This window comes from Podarcis erhardii, assembly GCF_964252035.2.
Source record: "Podarcis erhardii genome assembly, chromosome: 7".
Classification (NCBI taxonomy): Eukaryota; Metazoa; Chordata; class Lepidosauria; order Squamata; family Lacertidae; genus Podarcis; species Podarcis erhardii.
Window position 1 is genome coordinate 93,407,837 of NC_138511.1, and position 14,000 is coordinate 93,421,836.

Sequence of the window (14,000 nt, forward strand, 5' to 3'; positions counted from 1 at the left end):
GTTCTCAAACACCTTAGTTCTCAAACAACTTGGAACCCAAACACTGCAAACCTGGAAGTAAGTGTTCCAGTTTGCGAACTTTTTTTAGAAGCCAAACGTGCTCCATTTTGAGTGTTATGCTTCCGATTTGAGTGTTATGCTGAGGACTCTCTGTTTTTGCTATTTATTTTGTGTTTTTGTATTTGCTGCTCTTTTTGTTTTGTTTTTGTGACTGTGTGGAACCCAGGTCAGCTACTGATTGATTGATTGATTGATTGATTGTGTGACTGCAGTACATTGTTTATTGCTTTCATTTTGTGGATCAATGGTCTTGTTAGATGGTAAAATTCATGTTAAATTTCTGTTTTAGGGGTGGTTTTTAGAAGTCTGGAACAGATTAATCTGTTTTGCATGATTTTCTATGGGAAAGCACGACTTGGTTTTATAATAATAATAATAATAATAATAATAATAATAATAATAATAATAATAATAATAATTTAGTATTTGTACCCCGCCCATCTGGCTGGGTTTCCCCAGCCACTCTGGGCGGCTTCCATAGAAACCAAAAATACACTAAAATATCACAGATTAAAAACTTCCCTGAACAGGGCTGCCTTAAGATGTCTTCTGAATGTCAGGTAGTTATTTATCGCTTTGACATGTGATGGGAGGGCGTTCCACAGGGCGGGCGCCACTACCGAAAAGGACCTTTGCCTGGTTCCCTGTAGCTTTGCTTCTCGCAATGAGGGAACCGCCAGAAGGCCCTCGGCGCTGGACCTCAGCGTCCGTGCAGAACGATGGGGGTGGAGACTCTCCTTCAGGTATACTGGACCGAGGCCGTTTAGGGCTTTAAAGGTCAACACCAGCACTTTGAATTGTGCTCGGAAATGTACTGGGACCCAATGTAGGTCTTTCAAGACCGGTGTTATGTGGTCTCAGCGGCCGCCCCCAGTTCAAAGCGTTTTGGAATGCTTTGGTTTTAGAACGGACTTCTGGAATGAATTAAGTTTGAGAACCAAGGTGCCACTGTAGAACGTATTTGGGAGAATGAACTTAGCATTGCAGGGAGCTGGGCTAGATGCCCCTTTGGGTTTCTTCCAGCTCAAGAATCCTACCATTCTTCCTCCCCATCTGACCCTCTTCTTCCTGGTTAAGCATGTCTCTTGGCCATTACCCAGAGGAGGGGTGGGCAGAGTTTGGGGCGGGGAGGTGGGTGGGCTGCCTGCCCTGGAGGATCCCCTGCCTTTCGACTGGATCCACATGATAAGTACACACAGGGGCACCTGAAGTCCCAGTACTGGGGCTTATGGGGGGGGAGGGAGACTTCCTTCTCTCCTGCCTGGGCCGCGGGGTGAGTGATTTAGACCCAGCCATTGTCCTCCCTTCCTCTCCTCTCTATCTCTACACCTGGCACTTTCATGCTCTGCTGTCACAAGGACCAAGAAAGGACAGCCTAGCTGTGCCCACATCCCTTCCTCTTACGGGTTTGGGCTGAAGACCCGGGAAGGCTAAACTGAGTCCCTGAGCTAGGAGACACTTTATCCGATGCATGAAAGGGCTGGTTTCTGCCAGCAGGTGCCTAGAATCAACTGTAGAGCTGAAGGGTCCAACCTGCTGCAGTACACAGAGGTTGGGTTTAAATACAGTTCCGGGTTGGCGCCTCCGGCAATGGCTGAGCTCCTCCGATCGGGAGGAACTTACTCCGTGAAAAACAGGGTCTGACCGCCACAGCGAAGGCGGAGACCCATTGAAATCACAAGCGGGAGAAGCTTGTGAACCTGGGATTCGGCTGGCACCTTTTGCGCCTCCCCTACTCGCGGGGAAACCCTGTTTTGGGGATCCGGAGCGACGTGGGGTGAGTGGCGCGGTGCTTTGAATCGACTGCTTCTTTCACGGACTGAAGCCGCATTGCTGTTGCTGGAGAGCGCTAACTTTTTCCTGTGGATAATTGGGTTTTAAACAACTACCCGTGAGTAGAACGGAAAATTGGATCTTTAAATACCTTCATTTGGCGCCAAAGCGGGAAGGTCATAAACAGGAAGTCCGCCTTCCGCTTTTGTAAATAGACTGAAGCAAAGATGTTACAAGCTAAAGTCTTTGAAAGCTTTTGACAAAGGATTAAATCTCCATCGGTTAAAAATACAAAACCCCCCTTGGAAGCAGGTGAAGAGGGGGGAAATTTTGAACTTAGTAAGCCTGCAGGAGTGAGGGGAAAATCAAATTACCACAGCTCCGAACCTGGGAACGGGCTGCCAGATGACGTTTGGGGAAAGTTTATTGACAGAACGGATTTGACAGCTAGCTAAAATAAGAGTAAGATACTGTTTCCATTGTCCTCTTCTGCATTCAAAATGGAGGAAAAAGTAACTGAAAATCAAAACTATGTTTACTGCTTGAGTTGTGCTTGAAAGAACTGATACAAGTGGAGACTGTTTCCCTCTAGAGGGAGCCTTTGAAATTGTTATAGGAGTGTAACTGGGAGGTCTCCAGCTGCAAGATAAGGATTCTGAGAACCAGAGATTGATCTTGGACCATTGAAAATGTTGATAGGAGAAGTTATTGTGACTGCATTATGTAAGATAAACTATTTGCTGGAAGAGCTTCATAAAAAGACGGATGACATGACTTTTAAAATTGATAATTTGGAACAGAAAGTGACTAATTTGAGACAAAAAGCGAGCACCAACACAGAAATAATTCAGGACCTGGCACAGGAACCTACTTTGGCAGAACAAATGGTGGAGGAAAAGGAGAAAGTCGTTGTTTTTGAACCTAAAATAACACAAGCGGGATCCTTAGTTTTACAGAAGGAAATTGAGGACTATAAATTGAGGCCTTTTATGATTGAATCTAGAAAAAGCCAGATTTTGAGGATTGGATCCCGGCTTGGACTGAAGAAGGAAAGTTGGAAAGATCCCTCTGTCCAGGGATTAATTGACTTTTGGGACGTGGACTTGGATTTGAAGGAGATTGAAGTTTTGGGGGCCTTTGGATTTGGAGGAATCTTGAAATACATCCTGAAACACTGTATAGACCCTAGCTTCAACTATGGGAATTTGGCTGAACTGTCCAGAAGGAATAAAAGTATTGTTAGGATGGAGTTCTCTCGAGATTTGCTCTCTAGCATTAAAGAATATGAAGAAGATCTGCAGAAGGGACCTGGAAAAGAGTTAAGAGCCTCAGACATAAGAGCTCCAGGTTGATGGACTATATGGAATTGACGGAAGGGACTGGCAGAATCCGAAACCAGGGAGAGGAGTTGATGGAAGAAGATTGGAAAATTTAAAGTTTATATGTAGAAATATCACAAAATTAATGAGTGATAGAAAAATGGTGGATTGATATTTTATGGATTTAGCAGAAATGTTATAAGGAGCTAAGCATATATAGGTATTTTAGTTTTAATGTTAAAATAAGGTTAAAAAAATATGTTATTTATAATATGATAGAGAATAGAGAAAGATGGAAAGGATTTGCTGAAATAACTAGTAGAAGTGGAATACAAAAAGGGAGGTGAGAGGAGGTCGAGGAAACAAGGGAATGAAAGAAAGAGTATCAAAAAGGGGGGATGTATTATTATTTTTTTAATAGTTTTTGTTTTGTTTTATTTAGGGTTAGGGTTAGGGAGTGGGTTTGGTTTAGTTTAGTTTAATGTGTTTAGTTTAATGGGTTTAGGTTGTGTTTTGTATTGTTTATATATTGTATTGTATTGTCTTTTTTTTCTTTCTTTTTCTCTTTTGTTTTTTCTCTGGTGTCTTTTTTCTTTTTAAAAGTAATAAATATTATATTGAAAAAAGAAAGGAAAAAAAGATAAATACAGTGGTACCTCGGGTTACATATGCTTCAGGTTACATATGCTTCAGGTTACAGACTCCGCTAACCCAGAAATTCTGTTGTTGTTTAGTCGTTTAGTCGTGTCCGCCTCTTCGTGACCCCCTGGACCAGAGCACGCCAGGCACTCCTGTCTTCCACTGCCTCCCGCAGTTTGGTCAGACTCATGTTTGTAGCTTCGAGAACATTGTCCAACCATCTCGTCCTCTGTCGTCCCCTTCTCCTTGGGCCCTTACAGACTCCACTAACCCAGTAATAGTAGCTCGGGTTAATAACTTTGCTTCAGGATGTGTCAGGGAACTGACATCGGAGCGAGAGGTGGAGGCAAGGCTCCCGAGCGATGCAGGAGAGGGGACCAGCAGGGGGGAAGGAATTCAGCGCAACACCAGTAGAGAAGGGAGGGAGATGGAGGATTCGGAGAGGGGTCTCCAAGACTCTTCGCCCGAGACTAGTGGAGAGAGCACAGGCACGCCTCTGCCCACTCCTTCCTTGCGCAGAAGAGTCCCGCGCAGGGAGAGTAGGCGGAGACTTGGCGTCAAACAGCTTCTATGCTGGAAGAGGTTCAAGAAACGCCCACTGACGGATTCTCCAAGCGACTGAACGGCCACGGAGTGAGGGCTGTCAGCCGAGGCATGGTTAGCCAGGCAATCTAGCCGAAAGTAACGGCAACTTACGCACAAGTAACCCCTTATAACCATTACAGCAATCCGTCAGTCTCTGACGTTGCTTGTGCACAGGCAGGAGACCATGAGTCAGACTGGAGGTGCCGGCGCCGCGGAGCAAGCTGCAGGTGTGCAGAATCTGGTGGAGAGGAACCGGGATTTGGAACAGCGTGTAGCTCTGCTGACGGCGCGGCTGGATGAAAGGCGAGCTCAGGATGCGCAGGTCAGACCCACCCCGTGGCAAGGAAGGTGCCAGGGCTGGTACACAAGTTTGGGGGGAAGCCCCAGGACTATAACGCGTTCCGAACGGAAATAGAGTACGCTTTGGAACTGCAGCACGATGACTTTGCTGATGACGCAGAGAGGGTGGCATATATCGTGGGGCATCTGCAGGATGGGGCGCGTGAATGGGTCAGACCCCTAATGGCCACGCAGAATGCTGCCTTGAGGGACCTTCGGAAGTTCTTTCAGGCTTTGGACACGATGTATTCCAGCCAAGTGGAACAGAGTGTGACCAGGTGGGAACTGATGGGGTGCAAGCAGGGGAACCTATCAGTTAGAGACTATTGGTCCCATTTTGCGATGTTAATACACCGGCTGGAGTGGAATCTAGATTCTCCACCTATACAAATGCTGTTTGAGGAGGGGTTGTCCCCAGCCGTGAAGGACGAGCTCTCCCGCGCGCCCCGCCCGCAATCGATGGACGAATTGACCAAAGCTGTGCTTGCGATAGGAGTGAGACAGGAAGCGCGCGCTTTGGAGAGGCAGGAGGGGAGAGGAGAGCGTTGCCCTGACTACCGCATTCCTGAGATGCCAAGGCAGCCTTCCCAGTCCGTTGAGCCAATGGAAATCGATGGAGCGCGTGTGAGGTTTCAAACGCCAGCGGAGGACGCAAGAGGGAGGGAAAAGATTGCAAAGGCACCAAGAAGTGTTTCCTCTGCCAACGGCAAGTACATTTTGCCAAGGCCTGTCCACAAAGAAAGGCTTGGCAAGGGATGGTGGGAGCCGCTGGTGGTGAGGAGGAGTGGGTAGAGGAGATGGTGCAGGAAAACGCCAATACTTGGCTGCCAATCAGCAGGCACAGCAGCCAGGCCAGCAACTAATTGAAGTGCCCCAACCAGACCCCCCCCCAAGGCGTCAATAGCCATAGAGGTGGTGCTAGAACTCCCAAATGGACACCCAGTCAAGGTGAAGGCACTGCTGGATTCAGGCAGCTCCTGCAATTTCTTCAGCAAGGACTTCACTCTAGAGCACCAACTCCACCTACTGCCCCTGGATTTCCCCCTCCAAGTCACAACGATAGATGGCAGGGAACTGCTGGGAGGGGAGGTGACGCATCAAACCCCACCAATGAGAATGAGGGTTTCCAGGCACACGGAAACCATTGCCTTTCACGTGGCCACACTGGCGGGACCCCTAATAATATTAGGCATGAGCTGGCTGGCACTACATGATTCAGTAGTGGCTTGGCATCAACGGACAGTCACCTTTGGGTCAGCTCACTGTTTGGAACACTGTCTAGGGGAGGAAAGGCCAAGGTTGAGGGTGGCCAGAGTGGCAGGAATGACGGTGGAGCCGAAAGGAGAGGTGCCGCCACAGTATGCTGACCTGCAGGAGGTCTTCAGCGAGAGGGAGGCGGACAGGCTGCCACCACGTAGGCCCTTTGACTGCCAAATCAACTTACTCCCAGGGGCTCAGCTGCCGGTGGGCAAGCTGTATGCCATGACGGACCGGGAGATGCAGGAGTTGCGGGACTTTATTGACAAGAACCTGAAAAGAGGTTTCATAAGAAAATCTAAGGCAGTGGGGGGCAGTCCGGTGTTCTTTGTGGACAAAAAGAACATGAATGAGCCCAGATTGATCGTAGACTATAGGGCGTTAAACCTTGTATCAGAACCCATGACCTTCCCAATGCCCAGAATTGATGACATTTTAACATGGGTGAGGAAGGGAAAGATCTTCACCAAGCTGGACCTCCGGGGAGCGTACAATTTGATTAGGATGAGGGAGGAGGACGAATGGAAAACCACCATGTTCACCCCCTAGGGGCCTTTGAGTACTTAGTCATGCCATTTGGATTACAGTCAGGCTCCGCCTGTTTTCAAGCCTTCATGCACCACGTGTTGGGTTCCCTGCTGTACAAGAACTGCGTAGCATTTCTGGACAACGTCCTAATCTATTCGGACAATGAGAAACAGCATGTCAAGGATGTCAGGGAAGTGCTAAAGAGACTGCAGAAGCACCAGTTGTGGGTCAAGCTGGAGAAGAGCCAATTTCACGCCAGGGAAGTGGAAGTTCTGGGGTACAAGTTGTCGGACATGGACCCCAGCAAGGTGCAGGTGGTGCTGGACTGGAAGGCCCCCAAAACACGAAAGGATGTGCAGAGGTTCCTCGGGTTCAGCAACTTCTACCGGAAGTTCATCATAAACTTCGCCCACTTGACCGCACCCATCACGGATTGTCTCAGTAGCAAAAAGAAGTTCGTCTGGACAGAAAGTGCCCAACAATCCTTCGAAAGACTGAAGAAGGTGTTCGCTTCGGAGGAGCAACTCCTGCACGTGGATCTGCAGAAGCCAATGAGGCTGGAGACAGATGCATCGGATCGGATCGTCGGAGCGGTGTTGTTGCAGCTGGGGGGGGGGGAGCCAGCAAGCCTGGAGACCGTGCGCCTTTTTCTCGCGGAAGCTGAGCAAGTCGGAACAAAGCTACATGGTGTATGATCGCGAACTGCTTGCAATTTACACAGCCTTTCGGCAGTGGAGACATCTGCTAATAGGGGCCCAGCACAAGATCCAGGTGTGCACGGACCGCAAGAACTTGGAATATTGGAGAACGGCTCGAGTTCTCAACCAGAGACAGATTCGATGGGCACAGGAGTTCTCCAAGTTCTTCTTCGAGATCCGGTACGTGCCGGGAGAAGAGAACGTAAGGGCAGACGCGCTGTCCAGGAAGCCGGAGTACACGGAAGGAGAGGGACCACCGGAAGTGAGACACGTGTTCCCAGAGGAATGATGGGTGTGTGGGGGAGCGTTGGTTGGGAAACGAGAACTAACCGAGCTGATTCGCCACAACGAATTCGCTCAAACAAGAATCAGGGAACTCCGGGAAGCGAGGGGAAACCAGGGAGGCTTTGAGGAAAGGGAAGGACTGCTGTACTACAAGGGGGCGATGTACGTGCCAGGGGAGACCTTGAGGGAAAGGGTGCTCAAACAGCTTCACGACAACCCGACGGCAGGGCACTTTGGTCAACACAAAACCTTGTTGCTGGTTACCAGGCAGTTCTGGTGGCCAAGGGTGAGGGAAGATGTACGAGAGTATGTACGTGGGTGTGACCGCTGCCAACGGGCTAAAGGGGAGAGGGCTGCCCCAGCAGGGTTGCTGGAACCCTTACCCACACCGGGAAGACCCTGGGAGGTGGTGTCTATCGATTTTATGACAGATTTGCCCAAGTCTAGAGGGAAGACAGCAGTCATGGTAGTAGTGGATCTGCTAACCAAAATGTGCCAGTTCATAGCTTGCTCACATGCAGTAACGGCAGAGGAAACGGCCAGGTTGTTTGTTGATCACATCTTCAGGCTGCATGGAGCTCCTTCGAGGGTCATCTCGGATCGCGGGAAACAATTTACCTCGCGGTTCTGGAGGAGGCTCATGAACTTATTACAGGTGGAGGTGGGATTCTCGACGGCGAGACACCCAGAGACAAACGGGCAAGCAGAGAGAGCGAACAGTATTTTACAGCAATACCTATGCTGCTACGTCAACGAGAGACAGAACGATTGGGTAGAGATACTAGCGCTGGCTGAATTTGCGTACAATAACGCTGAGCATGTGTCCACGGGGATGAGCCCGTTCATGGCCAATTATGGGTGTCACACCAGAGCCTTTCCCGGGAGTGGGGAGGAAGGGGGGAGCGTGCCTGCAGCAGAACAGTTTGTGGAAGAAATGGAGGCCCTGCACCAGCAACTTAAGATGAACTTGGAAAGGGCCAAGGAAGTTTACAAGAGGCAAGCAGACAAGCGCCGCCGGGAAGGGGAGACTATAAGGGTGGGGGACTGGGTGTAGTTGTCCACCCAAGGGCTACCCTTTAAGGGAGGGTGCAAGAAGCTATGGCCAAAACGGCTGGGACCCTTTGAGGTAACGCAGCAAGTGAACCCTGTGGCATTCAGGCTCAAGTTGCCAGACAGCATGAAAATCCACCCAGTGTTTCACAGGTCCCTACTCTCACCATACAGGGGGGAGCGGGAGTTCCGGGGGGGGAGGGAGAAGGCATCGCACACCCGCAAGTAGAGGAGAGGGAACACCACAACCAAGCGATGGAAATCCTAGATTCGCGGTGGCGGCAGGTGGAGTACCTGGTAGCTTGGGAAGGAGAACCCGAGTCAGAAAACACGTGGGTTCCCGCGGGGGAGATAGATGATGGATATCTTGTGGAGGAGTTCCACAACAGGTATCCGGGTAAGCCCAAACCAATAGAGAGATTCTGGGAGGAGCAATTTGGGACCACAGACGAGGAAGAGGATTTTGTGGGTTTTCCTGCTTCCAAAGAGGAAGGAGGAGAAACGTCAGAGGAGGAGGAATCGGACTGGGAAGCCCGTCCCGCGCGAAGAAATCGGAGCGGGTGGGAAGCGGGGTTTGAGTCCTCGGAGGATGACGGCAGCTTCTTCCGGGGATTCCCTGCATCATCGGCCGAAGAGAGAGACGAAGGGTTGGGCCGGGGGTGGAGGGGGTCCTGGGGGGGAGGTGGATGTCAGGGAACTGACATCTGAGCGAGAGGTGGAGGCAAGGCTCCCGAGCGATGCAGGAGAGGGGACCAGCAGGGGGGAAGGAATTCAGCGCAACATCAGTAGAGAAGGGAGGGAGATGGAGGATTCGGAGAGGGGTCTCCAAGACTCTTCACCCGAGACTAGTGGAGAGAGCACAGGCACGCCTCTGCCCACTCCTTCCTTGCGCAGAAGAGTCCCGCGCAGGGAGAGTAGGCGGAGACTTGGCGTCAAACAGCTTCTATGCTGGAAGAGGTTCAAGAAACGCCCACTGACGGATTCTCCAAGCGACTGAACGGCCACGGAGTGAGGGCTGTCAGCCGAGGCATGGTTAGCCAGGCAATCTAGCCGAAAGTAACGGCAACTTACGCACAAGGAACCCCTTATAACCATTACAGGATGAGAACAGAATTCGAGCTCCGGCGGTGCGGCAACAGCAAGAGGCCCCATTAGCTAAAGTGGTGCTTCAGGTTAAGAACAGTTTCAGGTTAAGAACGGACCTCCAGAATGAATTAAGTACTTAACCTGAGGTACCATTGTACGTGTTTTGGCCATTGTCTTTATTCAACCCCAAATGCACAGACTTTTTGATCAACTGCAATTCGCCTCTCATGGTCGAGATTTAATTTAATTTGCACTGTGGTAAGATGTCTCCCCTTTTTATTATGGTCATTCCTATCCCACGGCCCCTCTGGAATTCCAAGCAGCCTATTAAAATTGTGGAACTCCCTGCTGCAAGATTCCCCCTGACCTCACAGGCAGGGCCCGATTTAGATTTGCTGAGGCCCTAAGCTACTGAAGGGAATGGGGCCCTTTATATGTCCCAGCTGTCCTTTGCCAATGACAAATAGTTGCTGGTTTTGGTGTTGAATATATGCTAGATGGTAATTGATGGACCTCATGGGTATCTCAAGCCATTTGCCCATGTTGCCCTGCAACCAGTCCATGCAGAATGTAGGCACCCTATATATAGAAAGGAGCAAAGCAGGGATATTTGAGGGAACAGGCGAGCAGGCGGGACCCATGACTTACATCCTAGGAGCCGACACAACACAAAACAGGTTGATGTATGTAGGTTATATTTTATTTGTTTTTTATCTTCTATTTTGGAAATGTACATCCAGGTTCTTTTCTCCCTTTAAATTTTTTTGGGGTCCCCAAGAAAATGGGGCCCTAAGCTAGAGCTTCTTTAGCTTATACGTAAATCCGGCACTGCTCACAGGGCTCCAAAGAACCCAGGCGTCCGGGTGGCGTAAGCGCTGGACTTGAGACCTAGGAGGGAGGCTGCGGTGCCACCTGGTGGCCAAAGCGAAGCAGCGCCGCTGGAACGCAAGGGGCGGCACCTGAACCTTGCCAGGTGAGGGTCTCTCCCCGGCCAATGAGAGAGCCTGCTTCCCGACCAGCCCACCAATGGGCGCGGAGCTGGCCCCCGCCGCTGCTGGGAACGCCGATCTCCGGGGACCAGAAGCCAGAAACGTGCCGCGTTTTCTATTGGTGCTCCCGCAGCTCCGCAAAGGCTCCTCTCGGCGGCCCCGGCCAGGTGAGCGGCCCCGGCCAGGTAAGCAGCCCCTTCTTCTCCTCCTGTGCAAAGAGCGGGGGGATCTGCAACCTTTGGCTCGCTGACTCCGGGGCAAGATGACCTTGGCGAGGAGACCCCCGAAAGGGCTCGCCTCGCAGCCCCGGAGTGCGCCCGTGGTTTTTCCAGGACTTAATCCGGGGTAGTTCTCTAGTCCGCGGTGAGGCTCGCTGACTTGTTTCCCCAGCCAGCCCCCCCCCCCGCTTCCCAATTTTCCCTCTGCAGGGAGAACAGCGGGTCCTTTGCGCGCCCTGCACCCATCCTGCTCTCTGGAGTTTGCGCGTCCATTTCCTGGCCGCGGAGGGGGGAGGTGGCGAAAACTCCGGCCTGGGCGCTTGAATGGCTCGGGGGTGAGTCATGGCCAGAGGCTCGGGAGCGGGCAGGGGAGGGGCATTCTCCAGGGAGCAACTTTGCAGTGGAGAGGGAACCCTGGCAATGGGGGCGGGGGCGGGTAGCTACCTGGCAATGGGGGGGGGCACAGTTTAGGCCTGCAGGAATTGTCCCCCTTTTTGAGTCCAGGGCTCCTTTAGGAACCGGAGCAACCCATTCAGACACCACTTCGAAACCTCTGCTCCTTTTGGGACCTGCCTAGTCTCAAAAACAGGAGTTTCGCCAAGAAACTGAGGGCAAGGTCTCCACTCAGTCTGAGCCCCAAATAAGAAACCAGACCCCTAAACCTAAAAAAAAAACCCCTTCCCCTCCAGGGATCACATCCATTCAACACTGTGCCAGCCGCACGCGAGGGGTGAACACTGGGCTCTCCTGGTCTGTGCCTCCAGTTTCCTTGGTGGGGGCACGAAGGTGCAAGATTGTGGAGAAAATGGGGACTGCAGTAAAAAGTTGAAATTTGTTGACCTCCAGTGAAGCTGAATGTTGGAGGATTCAGGACAGATAAAAGCAAGGGCTTCTTCACATAGCCCAGAATTAAACTTTGGAACTCCCTGCCACAGGAGGCAGGGATGGCCATCAACTCAGATGGCTTTCAAAGAGGATTGGACAAACTCATGGAGGAGGAGGAGGGGGCTTCTGAGGGCTACTAGCCAGGATGGCTGTGTGCCAATACCCTCCACTGCTGGAGGCCGTAAATGCCTCTTGAGTGCCACTTGCTGGGGGAAATCCAAAGGGGGGGGTCACTGTTGCACTTATGGTCTGCTTGTGGGCTTCTTTCCATTGGGCATCTGGTGGGCCACTGTGAGAACAAGAAACAACATGATTGTTGGATCAGCCATCTAGCCCAGGACCCCATTCTCACAGCCTGGGCATCTAGATAGACTGCCTCTGGGCCTGGAGGTTCCATCAGAAGAATGTGCCCTCTGGATCAGTCCAAGGGCCCATCTAGCCCAGCATCCTGTTCTCACAGTGGCCAACCAGGTGCCTTTTCTGGGAAACTGGCAGGCCGGATCCGAGCATGAGAGCAGCTCTGCCCTCCTGCAGTTTCCAGCAGCTGGCATTCAGAAGCATTGCTGCCTCCATCGTGGCTGGTTAGCAGTGCTGGAAGAGCCACCCCTTCTGCTTAGGGCCCTCTCTGGCTACGAGATCCACCACTTGGCGCAGTCGCCACCTCTGTGCTGTGGCCAGTGTGGTTTGCCTCCCCGTCTCCTGAGCCCCGACCTTGCTTGGCTCCATCCTGACCTGTGCCTTCTTCCTCCCTCTCTCCAGGGAGACAATGGCTCCCAGCAGCTTGAGATGCCAGCGCCTCGAGCAGGACGGGGCTTCTGCCAGGAGCCAGCGCCGCTGCTGCCGCATCCCAGACCACAAGCGCTGCTCTTTCCTGCGCGCGGCACAAGGGAAATACGCCACGCTGATCACGCCCTACGTGCGAGACTTGCACAAGAGCGTCCTCCTCAAGAACACCATCCTGCACCTCCAAGACCCCGGCCGAGGGAGCCAGGAAACGGGCCTCGGGCTGGCAGCACCCCAGGGTGCCCCACCTTGGCAAGAGACAAGCCAGGGTCCCCCAGCAGAGAGCGAAGGTGCAGTGTCTCTGCCAATGCAGCCAGCAGAAGAGCCTCTGAGTGCCGTGGGCAATGGCCAGGCGAGGGCAGCTGACATGGGCATCAGCATGTGGGCACTGCCTGCCTTCTCCAGCCCTTGCCAAGATGCAGGACAGGTGGCCAGTGAAGACAGCCTGCCCGACCCACTCCTGGATTCCTTCCTCTGCACTGCTGGTGAAGTCCTGTATTTTTGGGAGAGTCTGCAGCAACAGGAAGGTGGCAATGGCCCCTGCCTGTCCCTGGCTGGCCCCAGAACCGATTCCCCCTGGCCCTCTGGAAGTGCAGCTGCCAGCCCAGGGCAGGAGGCTGGTGCCTGGGGTACCCTCTCCCCTGAGGAGCAGCCCTGTGACCCCTTGTTTGACAGCTTTGAGGTCTTGGCCTCCAGCTACGCGAGCGACGTCCCTGCGGAGGATTTCTTGGCAGACATCGACATGTCAGAGTTTGAGAGCGTCCTGTGGGGTTCGCCAAGCAACGGGCAGCCCACAGTTATTGGCATGGCAGGCCAGGCTGGCGCTGAGAATGCCCCCCAGGCTGAAGCACCCCCTCTTCCCGGTCTGGATGCAAGCAGCAGGATGGGGAGCCTCGACCATTATGTGGAGCTCCTTCTGCGCTCCTGAAATACTCCACTCCGGATCCCTTGGATTTCAAGGTTCTGCCGTCATCAAAGTTTACAGGTCAATTGACCATGACTTGCCAAAGAAAAGGGACCGTGGGTTTTGCAGGACTAAATCAACTAGCTTTAAACCTTGCAATACCGGCATTTTTCATTCTACTTGAAAGGGTGCAAACAAGTGACTAAACTCTCATTTGCTGCAAGTGCAATAAATCCTGTCTATTAGAGTAGTGGAAATGTGTGTCATTGGCTCTGGGAATTTCCTCAGCACCCCCAGGCCTGAGAGTTAACTCTTTATGGACAAAAGTGTGCCCTTTCAGCAACCCCCCAGGTCTGAGCCCTGCCAGGTGGTAGCAGCAACCGTGCGCACAACATGGAAGGCGTTCTTGCTCTTCAAGCCCCTCCTGGTTCTAGGAGGCCACGGGGTGGGGGATGGTGGGGATCCGTTGAGCCCATCCCTCATCTTAACAGCCTCTTCCTCTGACACATCTGGCCTGCCCATCTCTGGCTCCTGCCTCATGGGCACCGCCAAACCCCCCAAATCACAGGCCCCTCTCCTGGGTTGATGCCCTGGCCTCCTGC

The 14,000-nt window shown here is 52.2% G+C and overlaps 1 protein-coding gene across 2 annotated transcripts in view; it reads left to right on the forward strand.

The window, feature by feature from the left end:
• LOC309345941 (uncharacterized protein) overlaps window positions 1–13,648 on the forward strand; it is a 62,586-nt gene extending 48,938 nt beyond the window's left edge. The window contains exons 2-3 of one of the 2 annotated variants that reach the window (XM_081869451.1): window positions 10,087–10,793; window positions 12,471–13,648. In XM_081869451.1, the coding sequence (XP_081725577.1) occupies window positions 12,478–13,422 (945 nt within the window). In that variant the 5' untranslated portion in view covers window positions 10,087–10,793; window positions 12,471–12,477 and the 3' untranslated portion in view covers window positions 13,423–13,648. Of the gene's footprint in view, window positions 1–9,780; window positions 10,794–12,470 lie in introns of those variants that run through there. The other variant, XM_081869452.1, reaches the window with a different exon arrangement.
• The last annotated feature ends 352 nt before the right edge of the window (window positions 13,649–14,000 follow it).